Raw genomic sequence first — 17805 nt, 5'->3', positions numbered from 1 at the left:
TCAACATCCCTCTCCAGGAAACTAAAATGTAAAATGCTAACCTTATCAATCATTATATCATGATTCGTCATTTGAGCAACAAATGCAGTAATACAGAAAAAAAACATCATGCCCCTGCCACAAGTAAACAATCAGGATACTCTTACATACGACTGGATTCACTACTAGAAAAGAAGAAAACCCCCTTTTTTGTTTGATGGGAGTGGTTTGCCGTCGCCGTTGTGTGTGCATTTGTTTTCTTTTTCCCTTTTTTTTTTTTGTTGGAAGTGGAAGCAAACTTCACAACAGAAGGTGTCCTGTAACAGAATATCAGCAACGTTAATATACAACTACAGTTGGGACTTTGCCTAGCATTACAACAATTTTGGATAGTCTGAAATCTTATTTGTAATTCAAACAAGAGCATCTTGTGCTGCTAACATGGGGAGAATACACAGCTTGTTTAGCTCTGTGGAGTCTTCTTAGACTTCTATGTCAAACCGTATGTGCCTAAGCAGAACAGGAATGACCATTTCTGGATTGCTCAACTGTGGAAGATGGCCTTCTGAGGGCATAACTTCGACAATGGAATTACCCGTGATGTTCTTATGCAAGTACTCAGATACCACAACAGGCACTGCAAGATCCTTGCTACTCTGAAGGATGTGACAAGGAACTGTAACAAGGCCTAGGAGACGCCTCACATCACTTTGGAATATTGTTTGTGCTACACTTAAGGCAATGTCAGGACGGATATTGAAAAGTGTTCGGCTGAACTCCTGAACTGCTACCGAATCCAAGTCTCCTCCCACACATAATGGAGCAAATCCAGATACCCATGCCTTGTAATTAGATCTCATGGCATCAAAAAGCTGGTCCAGTTCTTCCTGTTCAAATCCCCCAAAGTAGTCCACATCATTCAGATACCTGTAGTGAATTATTTAAGGAAAAAGGAGACCTTAAGAAGCAGAAGGAATACTCCAATGGTGATGCACAACAAATAAATGCAGAATCAACAAGTCCTAGATGGTAGGATTTGGAACACAAAGATGGTTTGGATGCAGAAAGATAATCATGGTTCAATTGGTTCTCTGTAGATAGTTGGGCATGGCTTATAGAATTTGCAGTCATGAAATAATGAAATATCAAGTATTCCCCCAAAATAAAGTCAAAACTAATTCTTCAAAACAAAATGAATGGTCCATGACTCCATGTTCATGAAGCTTGTGAGTGTTCCACACTTTTGAGAGTCAGATCATTTGCTCTGAGCAATTTGACAGACTGATTGACTAACAAAAGTGGCCACAGCTATATAGAACTTGGAAAATTCTAGGCATGTCAACTTTCTTAGTTACAAAAAATTAGTAAGAGAGAATAGGCACAAGAAGAAATGAAAGCTTGTCACTCAATATATAACAACCTTTGCTCCAAAAAGTAGTATTTTTTTCAGAGATAAGACCATTTCCTTGGCCTTAATTTACAAGATTATCCTACATATAAGGGTTGCCGTTATGGCTCAAGGTACAATTGATTAAAATAATTAAAAATTTTGAGAACCGTCAGTCAACTTTATGTCAATCATCTATAAAATAGTAAAGAAATTTCTAAAATGCTGAAAATGTGATGTAAATTATCAGGAAACCGATCAATCTAAAGCATTGAATTCCAATGACTTGTTTCTTATCAAATGTTGCTTTAAAGTGGCTCTGTTCATTGACAAGTCCTCTCATGTGATTTCTTCTTTTTTCCTTGTAATCCTCACCAAGATGGGTCTTCCATATTCCTTGTGCATAGAAGACTCATGGACGCTTTTAGTAGTATTGACTGCTCTGAATCTTGAAGAATGCACAACTTATGTTCTTTGTAGCTTTTGCTGCCATAATAGAAATCTTGCACTATTTATAATAATGTGCAGTGTTGTTAAAAGCGGCTGCCTAGGCACCTAGGTACTTAAATTTGGCCAGGCTTCCTAGACCAAGCCCATTTGAACCCTACCACTTTAAGGGTTTCTTTTCCAATTTTCTTTCCCTACTTAAGTCCCATAAGGGACATGTGGGCTGCTGGTGAAGATTACCACCAACCTACTAGTAGTTAGCGGGCTGATCAACAGGTACCAATAGGTCAGCTGACAATACAAGTGGCAGTGACGACTGTAATAACCAACAGAGCTCTCATTTAGGTAGCCATTATTCCACCTTTTCCCTAAATTTTTTCTTTTCTTCTGCTTTTCAGCCTCTAATCTTCTTGGCTCCTCCTGCTTGCTAGGTGTTGGCTACTGAGCTATGTTCTGTAATGTTTGATGCTGTAGTGGCAGCAATGCTGTTACTGCTCTCCATGTAGATTTTGGTCTCTGGACTTCTTAGTGTGGCAAATAGGTCCATGATCTCATATATGGTAAAAATAAAGTATATATAATAAATGCACATGCATATTTACACATATGATTAAAAATATGCACTATAAAATGCTTGGAGACCCTTTTTCCCTGTGGCCACCTAAGCACGTAAGCGCCCACCTAGGCTATAGAAGAGGTCCACTGCCTGGCCTTGACTAGGCAATCTGACAACCTTGGTAATGTAATGGAAGCAAAGGAAATGCAGACTTGATCCATTATGAAGTTTGATGACCAATAAAACCTTGTTTCTTTGTAGCAAAGAGCGCAAAGTTTATAAATATAATAAGGATGACATTGAAAGCAAGTAAAAGAAATCTGAATATATACACATAGAAGACAAGGTTTGGAGTTCCAACCAAAAACTAGTAGTGAAGTTTTCAGTAGAGACCAAATAAAACTAACTCTAGTTTTGGGTTTTCATCAGTTTGATTGAAACAGGTTGGCTTCCAACCAACTGAAATCAGCCATTGATGCTTTTCTAAGACTTTGTCTTGTTTTTTGCTTTCATATTGTAATGATTTCTTTGTTTATTTGCAAATAAAATCTATATGGTACCAATTTTTACAGGATTTTCATTCTCTTTCTTGAGTTAAAAGAGAATACACAATAAACAAAATACTTGATAGGCACGGCCTTTGAAATGGCTCTTTTTATAGTATTTACAAAAATCATTATAAACAACTAAACGCACTACACTTCATAATAATAGCATTTTTTATACACAATAAATGTAAAATTCCACAACTACATGGACTTGTGATGAGCTATCTCTTTACGGTCCTCATTCCCATCAATACTCCCATACATGTTGCAAAGATGATGATGCCCACCATTATTTGCATAACCTGCCTTGCAATAGTATATGATATTGAATAGGTAAACCTATTCTGTTTTAAACTTTCGCATACTGTCTTGTTAGTTTATGCTTGACCATGTGACACTTGAATTTTACTCAAAAAGTTAGTGCTCTCATATATATTATAATCCTAGATAACTTAAAAGACAATCAAATAATGGGAGGTAAGTTGCACTATTTTTTTTTTTTTCCTAATGCTTTTCTCTATTTTTTGGATTTTTCCAGACTTTTTGGCTAAAAATTTTAAATTCAGAGCAAAACTACTAAAACCACCAAGACTGCCAACTGAAAATCTATCCAAGAGACCAAACCTGAGATCCAAGACCTTGTCTATAACAATTGTTAAATTGGAAGGAAATAAGCATTGCTCGATTTTCTTTAAGACAGTATGATGTACAATGTGAAATGGCAGCTTGACACTTGAAAGCCCCTTAAATAACAAAGTTTCTGATAAGCAAAATTACAACTAAGTCTGCAATTATATACCTTGCGGGCAAGGGAATGCCATACTATGTTTTACTGCACTAACATTACCAAGTGGATCATAATTCATTTGTTCAATGTGGGCAAAAAAGCAGAAAAGAGATTATTCATTACAAAAAGACAGAAAATTTGATCCTGAATTTCATTCTAAGCCTGACTATAGATACAACATATCTCTTTTAGACTAGACCTCAGTGTTCGAACCTCAAACATTACAGAATTATAACTTTCTTTTGTATTTAAATAGAACATATAAAGACAAGGTCTACCATAATGATCCCTATGAACGATACCATATTGTACTGATAAGGCATCAGTACGGTATTGAGGTTTGATTAGGTATACCAGTCAAATTGGTAATACCAGTCTGAATCAAGCAAAACTGCCCCATACCACCTAGTATCACCAAAACCGGATGTTTGCCATGTTTTGCTGACTCATACCATCTGATTTTGGACAAAACCATGATAAAAAGTAAGAACAAAAGGGACCGGAAGTTGTTTCAATTGCAATGCGTACCATATTGTACCAAATTGGTAGAGTACTGGTATGGTATCCAGTACTAAGATTGCGGACCTTGACATGACCCTCATAAAAATTGTAAAAATAAGTGAAAAGTTAAGGATCTTTTTTTTATTCTTTTCTATTTTTAAAGATAACAATATAAAAACAAAGTAAAACACACATTTGGTACTATTATTTTAATTTTTTATTTTTTAAATTATTTTCATTATATCTATAAAAAAATGTAAACAAGAAATCCTCATTTTCAATATTTTCAAAAACAATAAAGATGTGCTGCTATCACTGCCACACCATCACTACCATCATTGCCGCCACCACTGATAATGCTACCACCACCGTTACCACCTCTACCAAACCTCACACTACTATCACTATTGCCATTGCCACCACAATCCCTGCTTTTGTCATATCGCCATTGCCCCTACCACCACCACTACTAAAGTTGCTACCAGTACCACTATTATTGCTACTAGCTACCAACATTGCTGCCAATACCACTATTATGACTACCACCTACCAACATTATTGCCAATATCACTATTATTGCTACCAACTACCAATATTGCTGCCATCTCCATTACCACTACCACCGCTGTCACTGCCTCTATCACGATATGTTTCTAAAAATAATTGACTATACCAAACATGTTTATGCTTTACAAAATTTACCAAACAGTAGAAAGAAAGTTTCTCTTTATCTGTTTTTGAAAACAAAAAAAAGGTGAAAGCGATGCCAAAATGGCATCCAACTTTTCAATATTTAAGTAGTATCTTTCAAGTAGCATTGAGTGTTATCTTTTGATATCTGTGAATTTTGAGTGAACCTCTTCCAAAACAGGAGATTTTTATGGATGTTCAAATTATCACCATCCACTATATTTAGTATTCACAAGTTAAATTCTAACTCTTTAAGAAGCAGAACTTTAGGCCTTTAAAATTTAACAGCATGCACTGACAAAAGTTCTTATTTTAACTATTGCCATTGCCAAGTAGGAAGGTAAGGAGCATGTGGAATCTATATTGCTTTTCATATAGCCCTTTAGCATTGTTATGTGAAAAATCAATTTGGTGGACTATTTTGTAAGGTGGGAGTTGCTTTTTCAACACTACTTCCTTTGTTTTTGAGCCTTTCTCTTTATTTATGAAAATAACTAACAAGAAATAAAAATTCACTCAAAGGTTAATCTTATTTTAGACATCGGAACGGACCATGTAACCATTGGAATGGATGTTTGAAATGTTTAAACAAATTTAAAAATTGCTATGTTACGTTCTTCAAGTCTCTGGAATTCCATAGGTATCATAGTTGACTAGCTCTATAAAACTTTTGAATGTCTTTTATTTTGGAAACATTTTATCTTAATAAAGGAGTAAGAAGTATGGTTGTAGGCTAAAAAAGAAAGGATCTTTCTTCAAATCTTTGCAAAATTTACAAAATTACTAGTGTCTCTTCAACTTGAGATGATTTTGTCGTGCATGCATGTGTGCGTGTGAGAGAGAGAGAGAGAGAGAGAGGCCTAAGCCAAAAAATTATATGAATAGAAGGAAGACTCTATCCTTTCAAAAGAGAGAAAGGAAAAAAGAACAAATATTGGCACAAAATTACTGAAAGGAGGTTACAAAATGTCTAGCATTCCAAAAGTTCAGAGATGAATAATTTTGGTTATTGTTGAGAATACCTGATTCAGTGATGTGCCATCAGTTCATTAATCAAAGTTTGTAAGTAGCTATACTTCACCTAAATAACTTCTGTCAAATTTAATTTCTTTGTTTTCCCATTGATAGTTTCAAAGAAAAGGTGCAGGTCCTAAAATCTCAGGCTGCAAAGTGAAACCTGGCTATTCTTAAATTCAACAACCCTATTATTAAACTGGGAATGGTCTGAGATCTTCCTGCATCTGATTCCAAAGACTAGCAACTTATGTTTGACATTGCAATCTCAGATCCACCAATTTAGATCAGTAGGAAAAGTCATTTTTATGTCTTACGCAAAAATTCTCCCCTTTCCATGATGCATGTGAAGTCCTATATTATCATTCTATACGTTAATTTACCGTCAAAAGTGCATGCAACATCACTACATTTTGCCATCCTTAGACTTAGTAACCTATGATAAAGCAAATCACAGCAATATTCCACAACAAGGAAATTTACTAACTCAAATTTTGATAGTAGGATTGTCACTACGCATCATGTTCACTCCCCCGGTACCATTAGGAGACATCCTAATCAACCATGAAAAGAAATATATATATTATCACCAAACCTTGAACTGCAACACCACCTCTACTCTAACAAAAAGATTCCCCTTTCCTTTTGGCACCTCCAACATGCACATGAACAAATCAACTTTACACAATAGACCTAACATATTATGACAACCACGAAAAGCCCAAAACTCATCACCTTATAGTACTTCATGTTTCAACCATTACATAAGTTTTTTTTTTTTGATGGAATGTTTCAGCCATTACATAAGTTATACAAGCCCAATTCCTATCTAACCATCTTACCTTCCAAAAGAAGCATAGTGCAATCGTCTTCTTATCCACTAAGAGCAAAGAGGTGTAGAAAGTTTCAATTCTGTAATGTTTGCAGGCCTCAAGATACTTATCCTAGAGAAATCTAGGCAGTTATCTAGAAACTTTGGATTACACGAAGGGTCAAATACTTGCTTTCTGTTTTGGTTTCAGCCAGGCCAAATGAGCTATACTTTTCACAATGATGAGGGATTTGACAATTTCACTCAAATTCTGGCAATTTAGGTCAAAAAAAATATTCATAAAAAAGAAGCAAAAAATTAAAAAAGATGATAAAAGTAAAGAAAATAAAACAATGATCTAGAAAATTAATAGAAATTTATTTATTCTATTGTTTGGCCCCTTGGTTGCATTGCTTCCATGACTCACGCTAACATAGTTAAAAAAGACTTTTTTTGCATGATATGTAACAGCAACATTCACATTATTTCAGATTGCAATATATCTATCATAGTTTGATGAAAATCTACATAGTTAAATTTGAATACTGGGTACCTAAACCTACGTCACAAAAGAAAAAAAATCTTGAAAACCCGGCAACATATTGCTTCCAAATTTTCTCAGGTCACAAAATTCAACTCTAGTATCAACAATGTTCTTCTTGGAACTCAAAGACGAAACTAGGAAATGGCAAAAATAATCACAAAATGCCCACCTATGGATTATAGTTGGTCTTTGGCTGAAGCTTTGAAATTCAGATCAACTTGGTCTAAAGAAGAAAAATTACAATTTCAAAGTTTTGGCTGAAATCACAAACATAGGTTACGAAACTAACAACTTAAGACACTTGGACATGGCATGACAAATGCTCATTACCACCCCAATTTTGAAGTATCCTGCTTGCATCAGCTAAAAGTATGGGCATTTGGTACGGCCTTTTGCCGTATGCAATCAAAGTGCACTTTAGTCCATATAATGAAACTTTTGATTTTTAATTGCACCAAATGTCAGATATACCAACATAATGCCCAGAGACACCTCAATGAAGTCTCTCAGCCTTTTTCTTTTCCTTTTCCTAAATGTAGCATGGCATAAATGCCAAATAGGTTTTCCATAGTTAAAAGATTGTCCATTCCATCACATTCTACATGACATGCTATCATTTTCTTCATACATCAATCCTAGCCCATGTCATGGCTACGAGAAATGGCTAATCTACAACCATCTTGCACCGAAAGCAATAACTACTACTAATGAATCTGTCGCGCCGTGATACAAAATAGGTTCAGCTATCACAAACTAGGAACTATTCCAGAAGCAAAGCAAAATCAAGTCAGAACCATCAAGAGGATAGTGGCATGCTCTAACATCTAACGCGGGAGGTGCAGCCCACTACGGGATGATGTTTTAGATGGTTAATGATCGCAAGAAGATCTAACATCTTGGTTGGGAGTTTGGGAAAAAAAAAAAAGAAAAGAAAAGAAAATATTAGCAAGAAAAAAAAAGAAAATAAAATAAAATAAATATATCTTTTTCTTTTTGATTGGAGTTTAAAAAAAGAAAGTAATTTTTTCTGTTTTGATTGGAAGTAAAGAAGAAAAAAAATATTACAATTTTTTTTATTATTATACACTTAAAGGAACCGAACAAACTTAAAAAAAATAAAAAAATATATATATTTTTTATTTTTTTATTTTTTTATTTTCATTGATTTTTTCTATCCATGAGAGTCTCAATCGAATGGAAAGCTTAGATGCCTTAAGATTAAAATATAATATTAATTTTATTATTCATTGAAAAAATAAGATGGAATTATAAAAGATTCACTAACTCTCAATTCTTTTCTTTCTAATTTCGCTGGATTTAGAGAAGAAAAAGATTATGGATTTGAGGGGATTTGTGATCCCTCCATTTCCCTCTTTTTCTTTTCATTTTTTTTATCAAAAAAACTCCCAGCCAAAGGAAAGCAGTAATTTTCTCTCCCATTATTTTTCTCTCTCGTATGGGGGGGGAAGGCGACGGCGACGCTTCACAGAGGCAAAGGGTCGAGCAAGTGGTACCTGGGGGAGGCGGAGAGCATGACGAGCTTGGAGAAGAGGTCGGGGCGAGAGATGGAGGCGAGGGCGCCGATGACGGCGGAGACGGAGTGGCCGACGAAGGTGCAGGAGGCGACGTGGAGCTCCTCGAGGATGGCGAGGAGGTCGAGGGCGTAGCCCTCCAGCGTGGTGTAGCGCTCGAAGTCGAAGTAGTCCGGGTTGGTGGGCCCCGCCCCCATGTTATCGAACAGCACCACCCGGTAATCCTCCACCAAATGCGGCACCAGGTGCTTCCACACCGACTGGTCCGTCCCGAACCCGTGCGCCAGCACGATGGTCCTCTCCCCATTCCCCAACACCCGAACGTTATGCGCCTCCTCCACGATCCCCATCTCTCTCTCTCTCTCTCTCTCCCTCCCCTTCCCTTCTTCTTCTTCTCTCCCTCTTTTGGAAGTGAGGAATTGGGGGCGAATACTGCCACAGGAGAGGAGGAAGAGGAGGAGGAGCAAGTGGTTCGCCGTATTAACTCATGGGAGTCCTCCACCACACAAATTGGATGGGGGAGGGGAGACGATGCGAGGGGCAACGTGACCGAAATATAAATATCTGGGCGGTGGATGGGCTGACGTGACATTTTGACTCCACCCAAATCTCGTTCGAAGTTAAAGTGCAAGCGGAATGAACCTGGGAGATCCGATTTGTTTTGACTGCTGCATCAATCCGCCCGTCAATCCATCAACTGTAGCGCTTGCGGCTTGGAGTGTTTACATTTGTTTCGACGGCAGAATTTGGACGGCAGACTTTGGACTTGGAGTCGACGTTTTTGCGTCAAACAGCCAAAAATATCGTACGGGCCAGCCACGGAACAGGAAATATGAAACGGACTTTCGGTTTTATTATGCTTCTCTGGTGCCTTTTTTTTAAAAAAAAAAAAATCTAAAAATTATTTGATAATTAAAAAATTTATTTTTATAAAGTACTCTTTATTGATGATCAGATGATATGTACCAAATAAATTAACTATTTAGGGTATATTTGATTAGCCATTAAAAAAATATTTTTTTGCTTTTTGATTTTTAAAAAATATAAATAAAAAAATAATATTTGATAACACCATAAAAAATTAAAAATTAAAAATTAAAAAAAATCAAAATTATTGCTTTATATACAAAGCAAAAAATTTTTGCTTTCTAAAACTTACTTTTTTGCTTCTCTATATCTAAAACACTAAATCAAAAAGTAAAGAGTCTGAACTCTTCTCTCTCGTCGAGCTCTTCACCTCCCCATCCCTTCTTCCTTCCTTTCCGAGCCTTTCTTTCTCATCGAGCTCTTCATCTGCTGTCCTCAAATATTATTTTTTTCTTTATAACAACATAGTTACCCAACATACTTTTTATTTTTTACTTTTACTTAATAGTAAAAATCAAAAAAAATAAAAAATATTTTTTAAAAATAAAAAATTAAAAAGTGTAATCAATATACAATTCTAGACAAATTGATACATAGGATCTAAAATATTATGTTCATCAGCATATAGTACATAGTCAGATAATATACGGTTAGCAAATTAATCATCTAATAATCCAATACATATATCTAAACAAATTAATATATAGTTTTCGAAGCATCATATGCATTTGTACATACTGTATAGCCAGATCATATATATTCGTCGACTTTATAATGATATGCACCCAGCAATGATCCAGTACATATCTTCAGATAAATCGATATGCAAATTTTAGAACATGCTCTTTTTTACTGGATTATGGGCCCTCCTAATATATAATTTCATCCTACTATATAATATATACTGATGAATATGATGTTCCAAAAAATATGCATCAATTTGCTTGAAAATATATATTAGATTACTAGTTGATTGATTTGCTAAATATGTATCATCTGATCTTGTACTATGTACTGAAAATATTATATTTTGAAAATCCTTTACTGATTTATCTAAAGGAGTGCATTGACTTGCTAGATAATTAATTTACTTAGAAATATAGCAAAATTGAAAGCCCGACCCATATATCTTTCTCTATTGTCCGTCCCATATTATTTTGTTCATCTGCACCAATGTGATTCTGCTCCAAGTTGGCTAGGGTAGAGGTAAGAAGGATAAACCACCACCCTCTTTGAACCATATTAAACACCAACCTATGCATCGAATGAACACTAAGGTGGCATTTGATAATCCAAATAAGATCATTGTGGTAATCCTAGATCATCGATGATTCTTATCATGGGACAGTATAATCCTAGTGATATAAAATCATCATATTTGATTTGCTATATTCCAGTGAGAGATCCCTAATTATCTAAGAGTAACTTGTTTGATATGTAATAAAAAATTCAAAATCACTGATCATATAATACCAAAACCATCCTTAGTATATCATATATATTTTGCAACTACTAAGTAGAATTCTCAAACAAATCATAGGAAAGCATATATGAATAACTAGTAGCATGTCTTCGCAATATATATGTAGAGTTGTATGGATAGACCATTATTATTAATCTTATAAAAATATAATAATTATTAATATAGAATTATATGCCTATATGGTTGTTTATATCCCATCTCTAGCTCAGGTTTAATAGAATCAGAGCAAATAAGGACCATGTGACTCCTATTGAACTAGATACGAGTTTGACTATAATAAATTTCACCAGATAAGAAGGTATGTGATCCAAGAGCATTTTCGAATTCGATGCGAACCACTTTAACCACTATGTATAGAGCTGGATAGACTCTCCAAGCAACATCCACCATATTGGGAATCAATTTTCAAGCCAAACTTTCAAAGATGATAACTTAGTCATACGACATCCAATTTCAATCATATTTTTTTTTAAAAAAAAGATAATTTTTAAGATCTACAACATGTATCACCGTATGAATGGGGTGGCTTCCCTAGCAATCAGGATAAAATTTCTTCATCTAGACTCCAAAATGGATCAGTCAATCCAAAAAAAAAAATTTGGATAAGATTTAATTTAATCGAGCATAGCTTTCAATCCAAGAAGAATCTAATAGAACGATAGAAGACAGAATTGATATGTAGAAGTCAAGATCTATCTTTCGAAGAATTTTACTTTTTCTACATTATTTCTACTAAACACATTTGTTTTAAGTAAGAGAGTTAAAACTAGAAGAGAAATCAGACCTAATTTATCTAAGGCAGACCTCGTTATTACAAATAGAAGATCTGTACCTCATTTTTTTATCGATAAAAAACATAAAATAGAAAGAAAATGGACTTAAGTCCTATTTTTGAAAAAATCTCTTCTTCTATATTTTTTTTATGAGATTCGAGTGAAACAGATTGAAGAAAATCTTTCTTCTTCTCAATCAGATTAGCATAGACCAAAGGAGGGACTTGATCATGATCAATCAAGAAACGTAGGAATAAACCAACATGATTGAAATATGGGGTTGGAAATGGGCTTGGGCCACCGAAGCCCATCGGGCCCGATCAACTTTGGGTCAGGCTATAAGCTAGGCTCAAAAGATTTCGGATTAGGTTTGGACTTAAAATATAGAGTCCATTTATTTTTTAAATAGAGCTTATGTATATCATTGGCTCGACATGGGCCTAGATCAAGCCCAAGCATGAATAAAGCCCAACATGGAGCCCAAATTCAGGCCCGAACTCAACTAAAAAAACTCTTGTTTATCTGCTCCTCTTTCCTCAATCTTCCTACTTAACTCTATAATGATAGTAGCAAGTTGCTTGCTTATGTGCTAAGATTACTTGAAATACCCTTTCCTCTTAAACATAGTAGCATTTTTTGTCTATTGAAATCATTCATGAGAAATTTTTTGTGCACCGCGGGTGGTGCAGAATTGCGTGCACCACCTGCAATGATTGGTTCACGCATGGGGTCGGGGTGCAACGCGCGAAAGAAAATTTTTTTTTCTTCAATCCTGTACGGGAACCAATCACCATGGGTGGTGCGCATGGTCTGCACCACCCGCAGTGCACAAAGAATTTCTCAATCATTCATTTGTATAATTATTTATCACATATCTTTCATCGAGCTCACGCCAACCCAGTTTTTGGCCGAAACAAGTAATTTGGTTTGATTAAATTGGATTTAGGTTAGGCTCAAACCTGAGTTTTCCAAAAATTTTTGGGTCTAAATTTTTCAAAAATATTCAAGCCTAAGCCCGAGCCAAAGTCTGAAAAAAATTTCGAACTAGCCTTGAGTAGGGGTATGGTCTAGCCCAACACTGCTCATTTCCAGTCCTATTGAAATGGTGTTAGAGATATTTCTAAATATAAGAATTATATTATAAACCAAAATACAATGTGCAAGTCACCCAAGTGGAGCTTGGCGAGATCCTTCCTGACCTCCTCGATGATGTTGCGCACGATCAACAACTGCTCCGCCACCATAGTTCTATAGTTGCAACCTTGGCAATTAAGCACCACCCATAAGTCCCCAAGGTTTGCCGCATAGAGCACATCATCGATAGGAGGAGGTGAGGGACAACGATTCTACCTCATGTACTTTAGACCATCTAATAACAATCCAGCATACCATTTAAGAAAATGAATTTTTCTTATTCAAAAAAAAAATTGTCAGCTGGCCAATCATAGTTAATAATAAATTTTTTTTATTTAAAATTTTCAATCAAGCTTGAATAATAGTATAATTTTTTTCACTAATAGATGATATGCTGGTTTGTTATGGATGATACAAGGTACATGTGGTAGAACCATTCTAACTAATAATTTTTTAAGGTGAGGATCTGGCCCTCGTCCTCCAAAGAGGAGTTGGCCTGGATAATGATGATGGAGAGTTGTTGGATGCATGGGGCTACAGATCCATGTGCTAGAGAAGCCTACCTCCTCCTCCACTGCCCTAACTGCTAGCCCATCAAAAGTACCGCTTAACTCGAGTGTAGAGAATGCCTTATAAGAGGAAAAGGACAGAGATGAGGGAGGATAAGAGAGGAAGGGGAAGAAATAAAATGAGAGAAGAACATTTCCTATATGTTATGATATGATCACTTTCTTTGCTCAATCTGATTTCTAAAAGCTTCGTGAAAAAGAAATTATGTATTTATCACTTTATTCTCTCATATTTTATCTCTTTCCTTTTAATGTCTAATCCTAATGGTTGTTGCTTTAGTTATATTTAGTTTAGAGATTCGGAAGACATATTTTGATAATACTTATTTGCTTTGCGAGCATGCTGCTAGATGATGCATTAATGTTTTTTTTTCTTTTTTATTTTTTATCAACTTTATTATTGTCTTAAGGTTGGTGGGAGGAGCAAAAGTGTCCACTATATTATGCCAAAAGGATTCTTTGATTATTACTTAGATGAATATATGATATTAGGAGTTGAAATTGAATCGGATACGGATGGAATATTAATATATCCATATTAATATTTATTTTATTTGATGAATATACATATGAATATAGATATTAGTTTGATGAAAAAATTTATATCTATATTTATTTTAAAAGGATATGGATGCAAATCGGATACTTGATGTATTGATGTAAATGTGGATTGAGTCAAATAATTAAACTCCATGACCATAAAATCAAAAATATTACTAAGTAGATGGCAAAATTAGATAACAGTATATGAATGCTATTATATATTTTCTTTAAAAATTCATAAGTACTATATATAATTAAATAGAATTATACATAAAATTGGATATTCAAATATGGATCGGATAATTATATATCCATATCCATATCAATTTTTCTTTGACGGATATAGATATAAATATGGATATGAGTCAAATTTTTAAATTTTTATTCATATTCAGATAGTTTCAAAAATGAACCTTAAATTACCGCACTAGTAGGGAAAAAAAAAAACATCCCACCCGACTCTCCTTTCATGGTGCCAGCACTTGATAATCTATGAGCTAGTCTACAGCGATTGTTTGTCACGACAGCGATTGCTTGTCATGGCCACTTGACACCTGTACACCGCAAACTATCATAGAAGACCGATGCTGTATATGTAAATAAATGGAATTGGGAAACAATACTCTATTAGTAGGTTTATACTTGGAGCATAAAAATAGAAAACAAGGGATGCATGTCAATGATCAAGTGTAGATAGAACATTGGAACAGGAGGAGTCAAGGTCTATCCCTAGTACCAATTTATATTGAGTTTCTACTGATTAAAAATTTTATATTCAGCTCCTGGTTTCAATCTTTATTTTATGTTTAGTCCTTGATCCATGTATAAGTATGCACCAAACATATGTAAACATGAAAAGAAATTGGTACTAGATGCAAGTATAAACTAATTGTATATGAGGACTAACTGCCATGATTCAGTTTGGAATACCTAATAAATTGATCCGGCACAATATAACAACTAATGGTTCCTAAAAATCATAGATTTATGAATCGAGGGTTGTAGATGTGCCCGATTGATCAAGTCAATCATCTATATGTGGTCGATCAAGAAAAGGAACTTTATTACCCTAATAAAAAAATTATAACTTTCAAAAAAGATGAAAACATCACAAAGAATAAAAGTACTAAGAGGAAAAAATAACTCACATAATAGCTAAAAAATTGATTACATAGAAAAAATATAATTAAGTACATTGACAGGTTCTTTACAATGGAGTGGCCTCCATGCTGAAGAATAGGGAAAATTGACAAGAGTGTCGAATATAGAGTTCTCTTGACACTCGGTCAACCTCCTTCAAAATCAAATGAGACGTCATGTTGGAAAATTTTAAACCATATCACCGATGGAGAATGCTCTTGACATTGTTTTTATTATGTAGATTGATAGTTGTTGATAGCTACTTCTGATTATAACCACCCTTTTTGGTAGTTCCTTGTTTGATACCTCTTATGTTGATGGTTAAATGTACTTCTTTCAAGTATCATGTACAAATAGTTAACTAAATATTTTATAAGTATCAACATGGGCAATGTACGTGATGGGAAGAAGAATGAGTGACTATGGTCCTCGTATTTGATTATAATTTTTTTCATTATTGAAGTAATTTAATAAAAACTATATTTTTATTATGATTCCCTCTATATTATTTTTATTCTTTGTATTATTTTAATCTTTAAAATTATTTATTTATTTATTTTCAATTATTTTCACCTTTTGCGAGTTGTTAATTAAAGTTCATATTTTAAATTCTTGTTTTTTTTCCACTACAAAACAACTCTAAGGCAATAATTTGGAAGCAAAAAAGGAACTCAGGAGTAAGTTTTGTATGTCTTCTTTTATACTTTGGATAAAATATTTTTATCCAAAGTTCACATGATCATTATATCACAGGACAAGTAACATTATAATGACAATTTTTTTATTTAAAAATAAATATATCCTTTTCTAGTTGCTTGTTGCAATTAAAAAAATATTTTTGATTATTTAGATAACTAGTTGAGTTAGGTAGGATAAAAAAAGGGGATAACCCTCATCCCTGGACGCCTCAAATAGTTTTTATCCTTGATTATCCTTGGTTTTACTATATTGTAGGGGATTAATGATTTGGCCCCAAAATGGCTCGTTTATGCTTATCTCAAGATAAGTAAGGATAACTACCCTATTTTGCCTCTAATCTTGCTTCAAAATAGGCCTAAGCTGGATTGCTACTCCAAATCACAAACTTCACCCCTCAACTAAACCAGACACAACCCTCAACCTGGACCTAATCTAACCTGCAGATGAATAGGTTGAGCATGGAACCAAAATCAAACCAATTAAAACTTTCAACCTAGGCATAGTTTGAGTATACCTAATTGGACCCAAACCCATATAAAAAATTACCCTATTTATTACATACATACATGCCCATACAAACACAAACATGTACACATACATACATACATACATATGTAAAACAGTTTTAATTATATATCCTTTAATTGAGCAAATTAAAAATAATTACATGTTAGAAAATGTTTGGGTATTCATGCTTGACTTTAAGTAAATATATTTTTTAATATTTAATTCATTGTTATTTTATAGCTAACATCATATGCTTGTTTCATGATTTAATTTTTCTAGCATGTATGAGATATATTATTAATAAACATCTTAAAATATGGATTGCTTAGCATAATTGACTCTTTAAGATATAATATTTAATATCATATAGGTATCAATATTATCTAACGGCAGCAAAGGAGAATTTTCAATATTATCTAACGCTTACGAGCGACAAGGACTTCTATAGCCTTCACTGGTCAAGGGGTTTGCCTTATTGGCAGTGAACCTCAAAATTGAATGCAAACTTTGTCCATGACTAATTCAGCTGCTAACGTCAGCTACAGATCTTTTGTTTGCTTCAAGATCCACTATTTCAATATTAGATATCATATTGGTACTTCATCGATTCTGTATGGTATGATTGGATAAGTACAATATATATTTATTGTGATCAATCTCTGATTACACCTATCATCGGTGAAGAGCTATCTATAAAAGAAAGTCCACTAGCTGGAGTTGTATACTACAGAGATCCTCCAATGCTTAAGTCAGTGGAGAGTAGTCAAACAAAAAATTAAATATAAAATATGACAGAGTATCCACTCAGAAGTATCTTACCATCGCTATTCTTTTATCTTCCTTTTATAAACAAACTATTGGTAACCGTCTCTAACGGTTAAGCATGTAGGTCCTATTTATTCTGGCACCATGTGATCATGGGATGGGTGGTTAGTGCCCATTAATGATCATGCATGTAGCCATTATGCTCCTTTTATCTTGGTAGTTTCTGATATATCGACTATATATCGGTGATTTTGACATACTGAGTGATCATCGCCGTCAGAAAAGTTGATTAGGAGTTACCGACAGTCAATCAGCTTACCGATTGATAGTTGGTAGTCCATATCCATTGGACCGATTGAAAGTCGGATGATAAATCGTAGGTGTTGTAGTCAAGCTAAAACTCATTCAACAATCCCACTTTGATGGCCCATCGTCAGTCACCGACATATAGTCAGTTGACCAACTGTAAATCGGGGGGAGCAGGTTCGATTGCCCCAACAGTTGCCCCCCACTCCTAAGTCTAAGATGA

The 17805-nt window shown here is 34.5% G+C and overlaps 1 protein-coding gene across 1 annotated transcript; it reads right to left on the bottom strand.

Moving 5' to 3' along the window:
- Positions 1 to 294: 294 nt before the first annotated feature.
- On the bottom strand, positions 295 to 9312 carry LOC140853243 (probable esterase D14L). The gene is made up of 2 exons (XM_073247518.1): positions 8779 to 9312; positions 295 to 906 (listed from the first exon to the last, which is right to left on the bottom strand). Exons 1-2 carry the CDS (start codon positions 9144 to 9146, stop codon positions 462 to 464), a joined length of 813 nt encoding a protein of 270 aa, XP_073103619.1. The 5' UTR covers positions 9147 to 9312; the 3' UTR covers positions 295 to 461.
- Positions 9313 to 17805: the final 8493 nt, after the last annotated feature.

The sequence above is a fragment of the Elaeis guineensis genome, chromosome 13 (genome assembly GCF_000442705.2).
Source record: "Elaeis guineensis isolate ETL-2024a chromosome 13, EG11, whole genome shotgun sequence".
Classification (NCBI taxonomy): domain Eukaryota; kingdom Viridiplantae; phylum Streptophyta; class Magnoliopsida; order Arecales; family Arecaceae; genus Elaeis; species Elaeis guineensis.
This window is presented reverse-complemented; position numbering and strand designations above follow the sequence as displayed.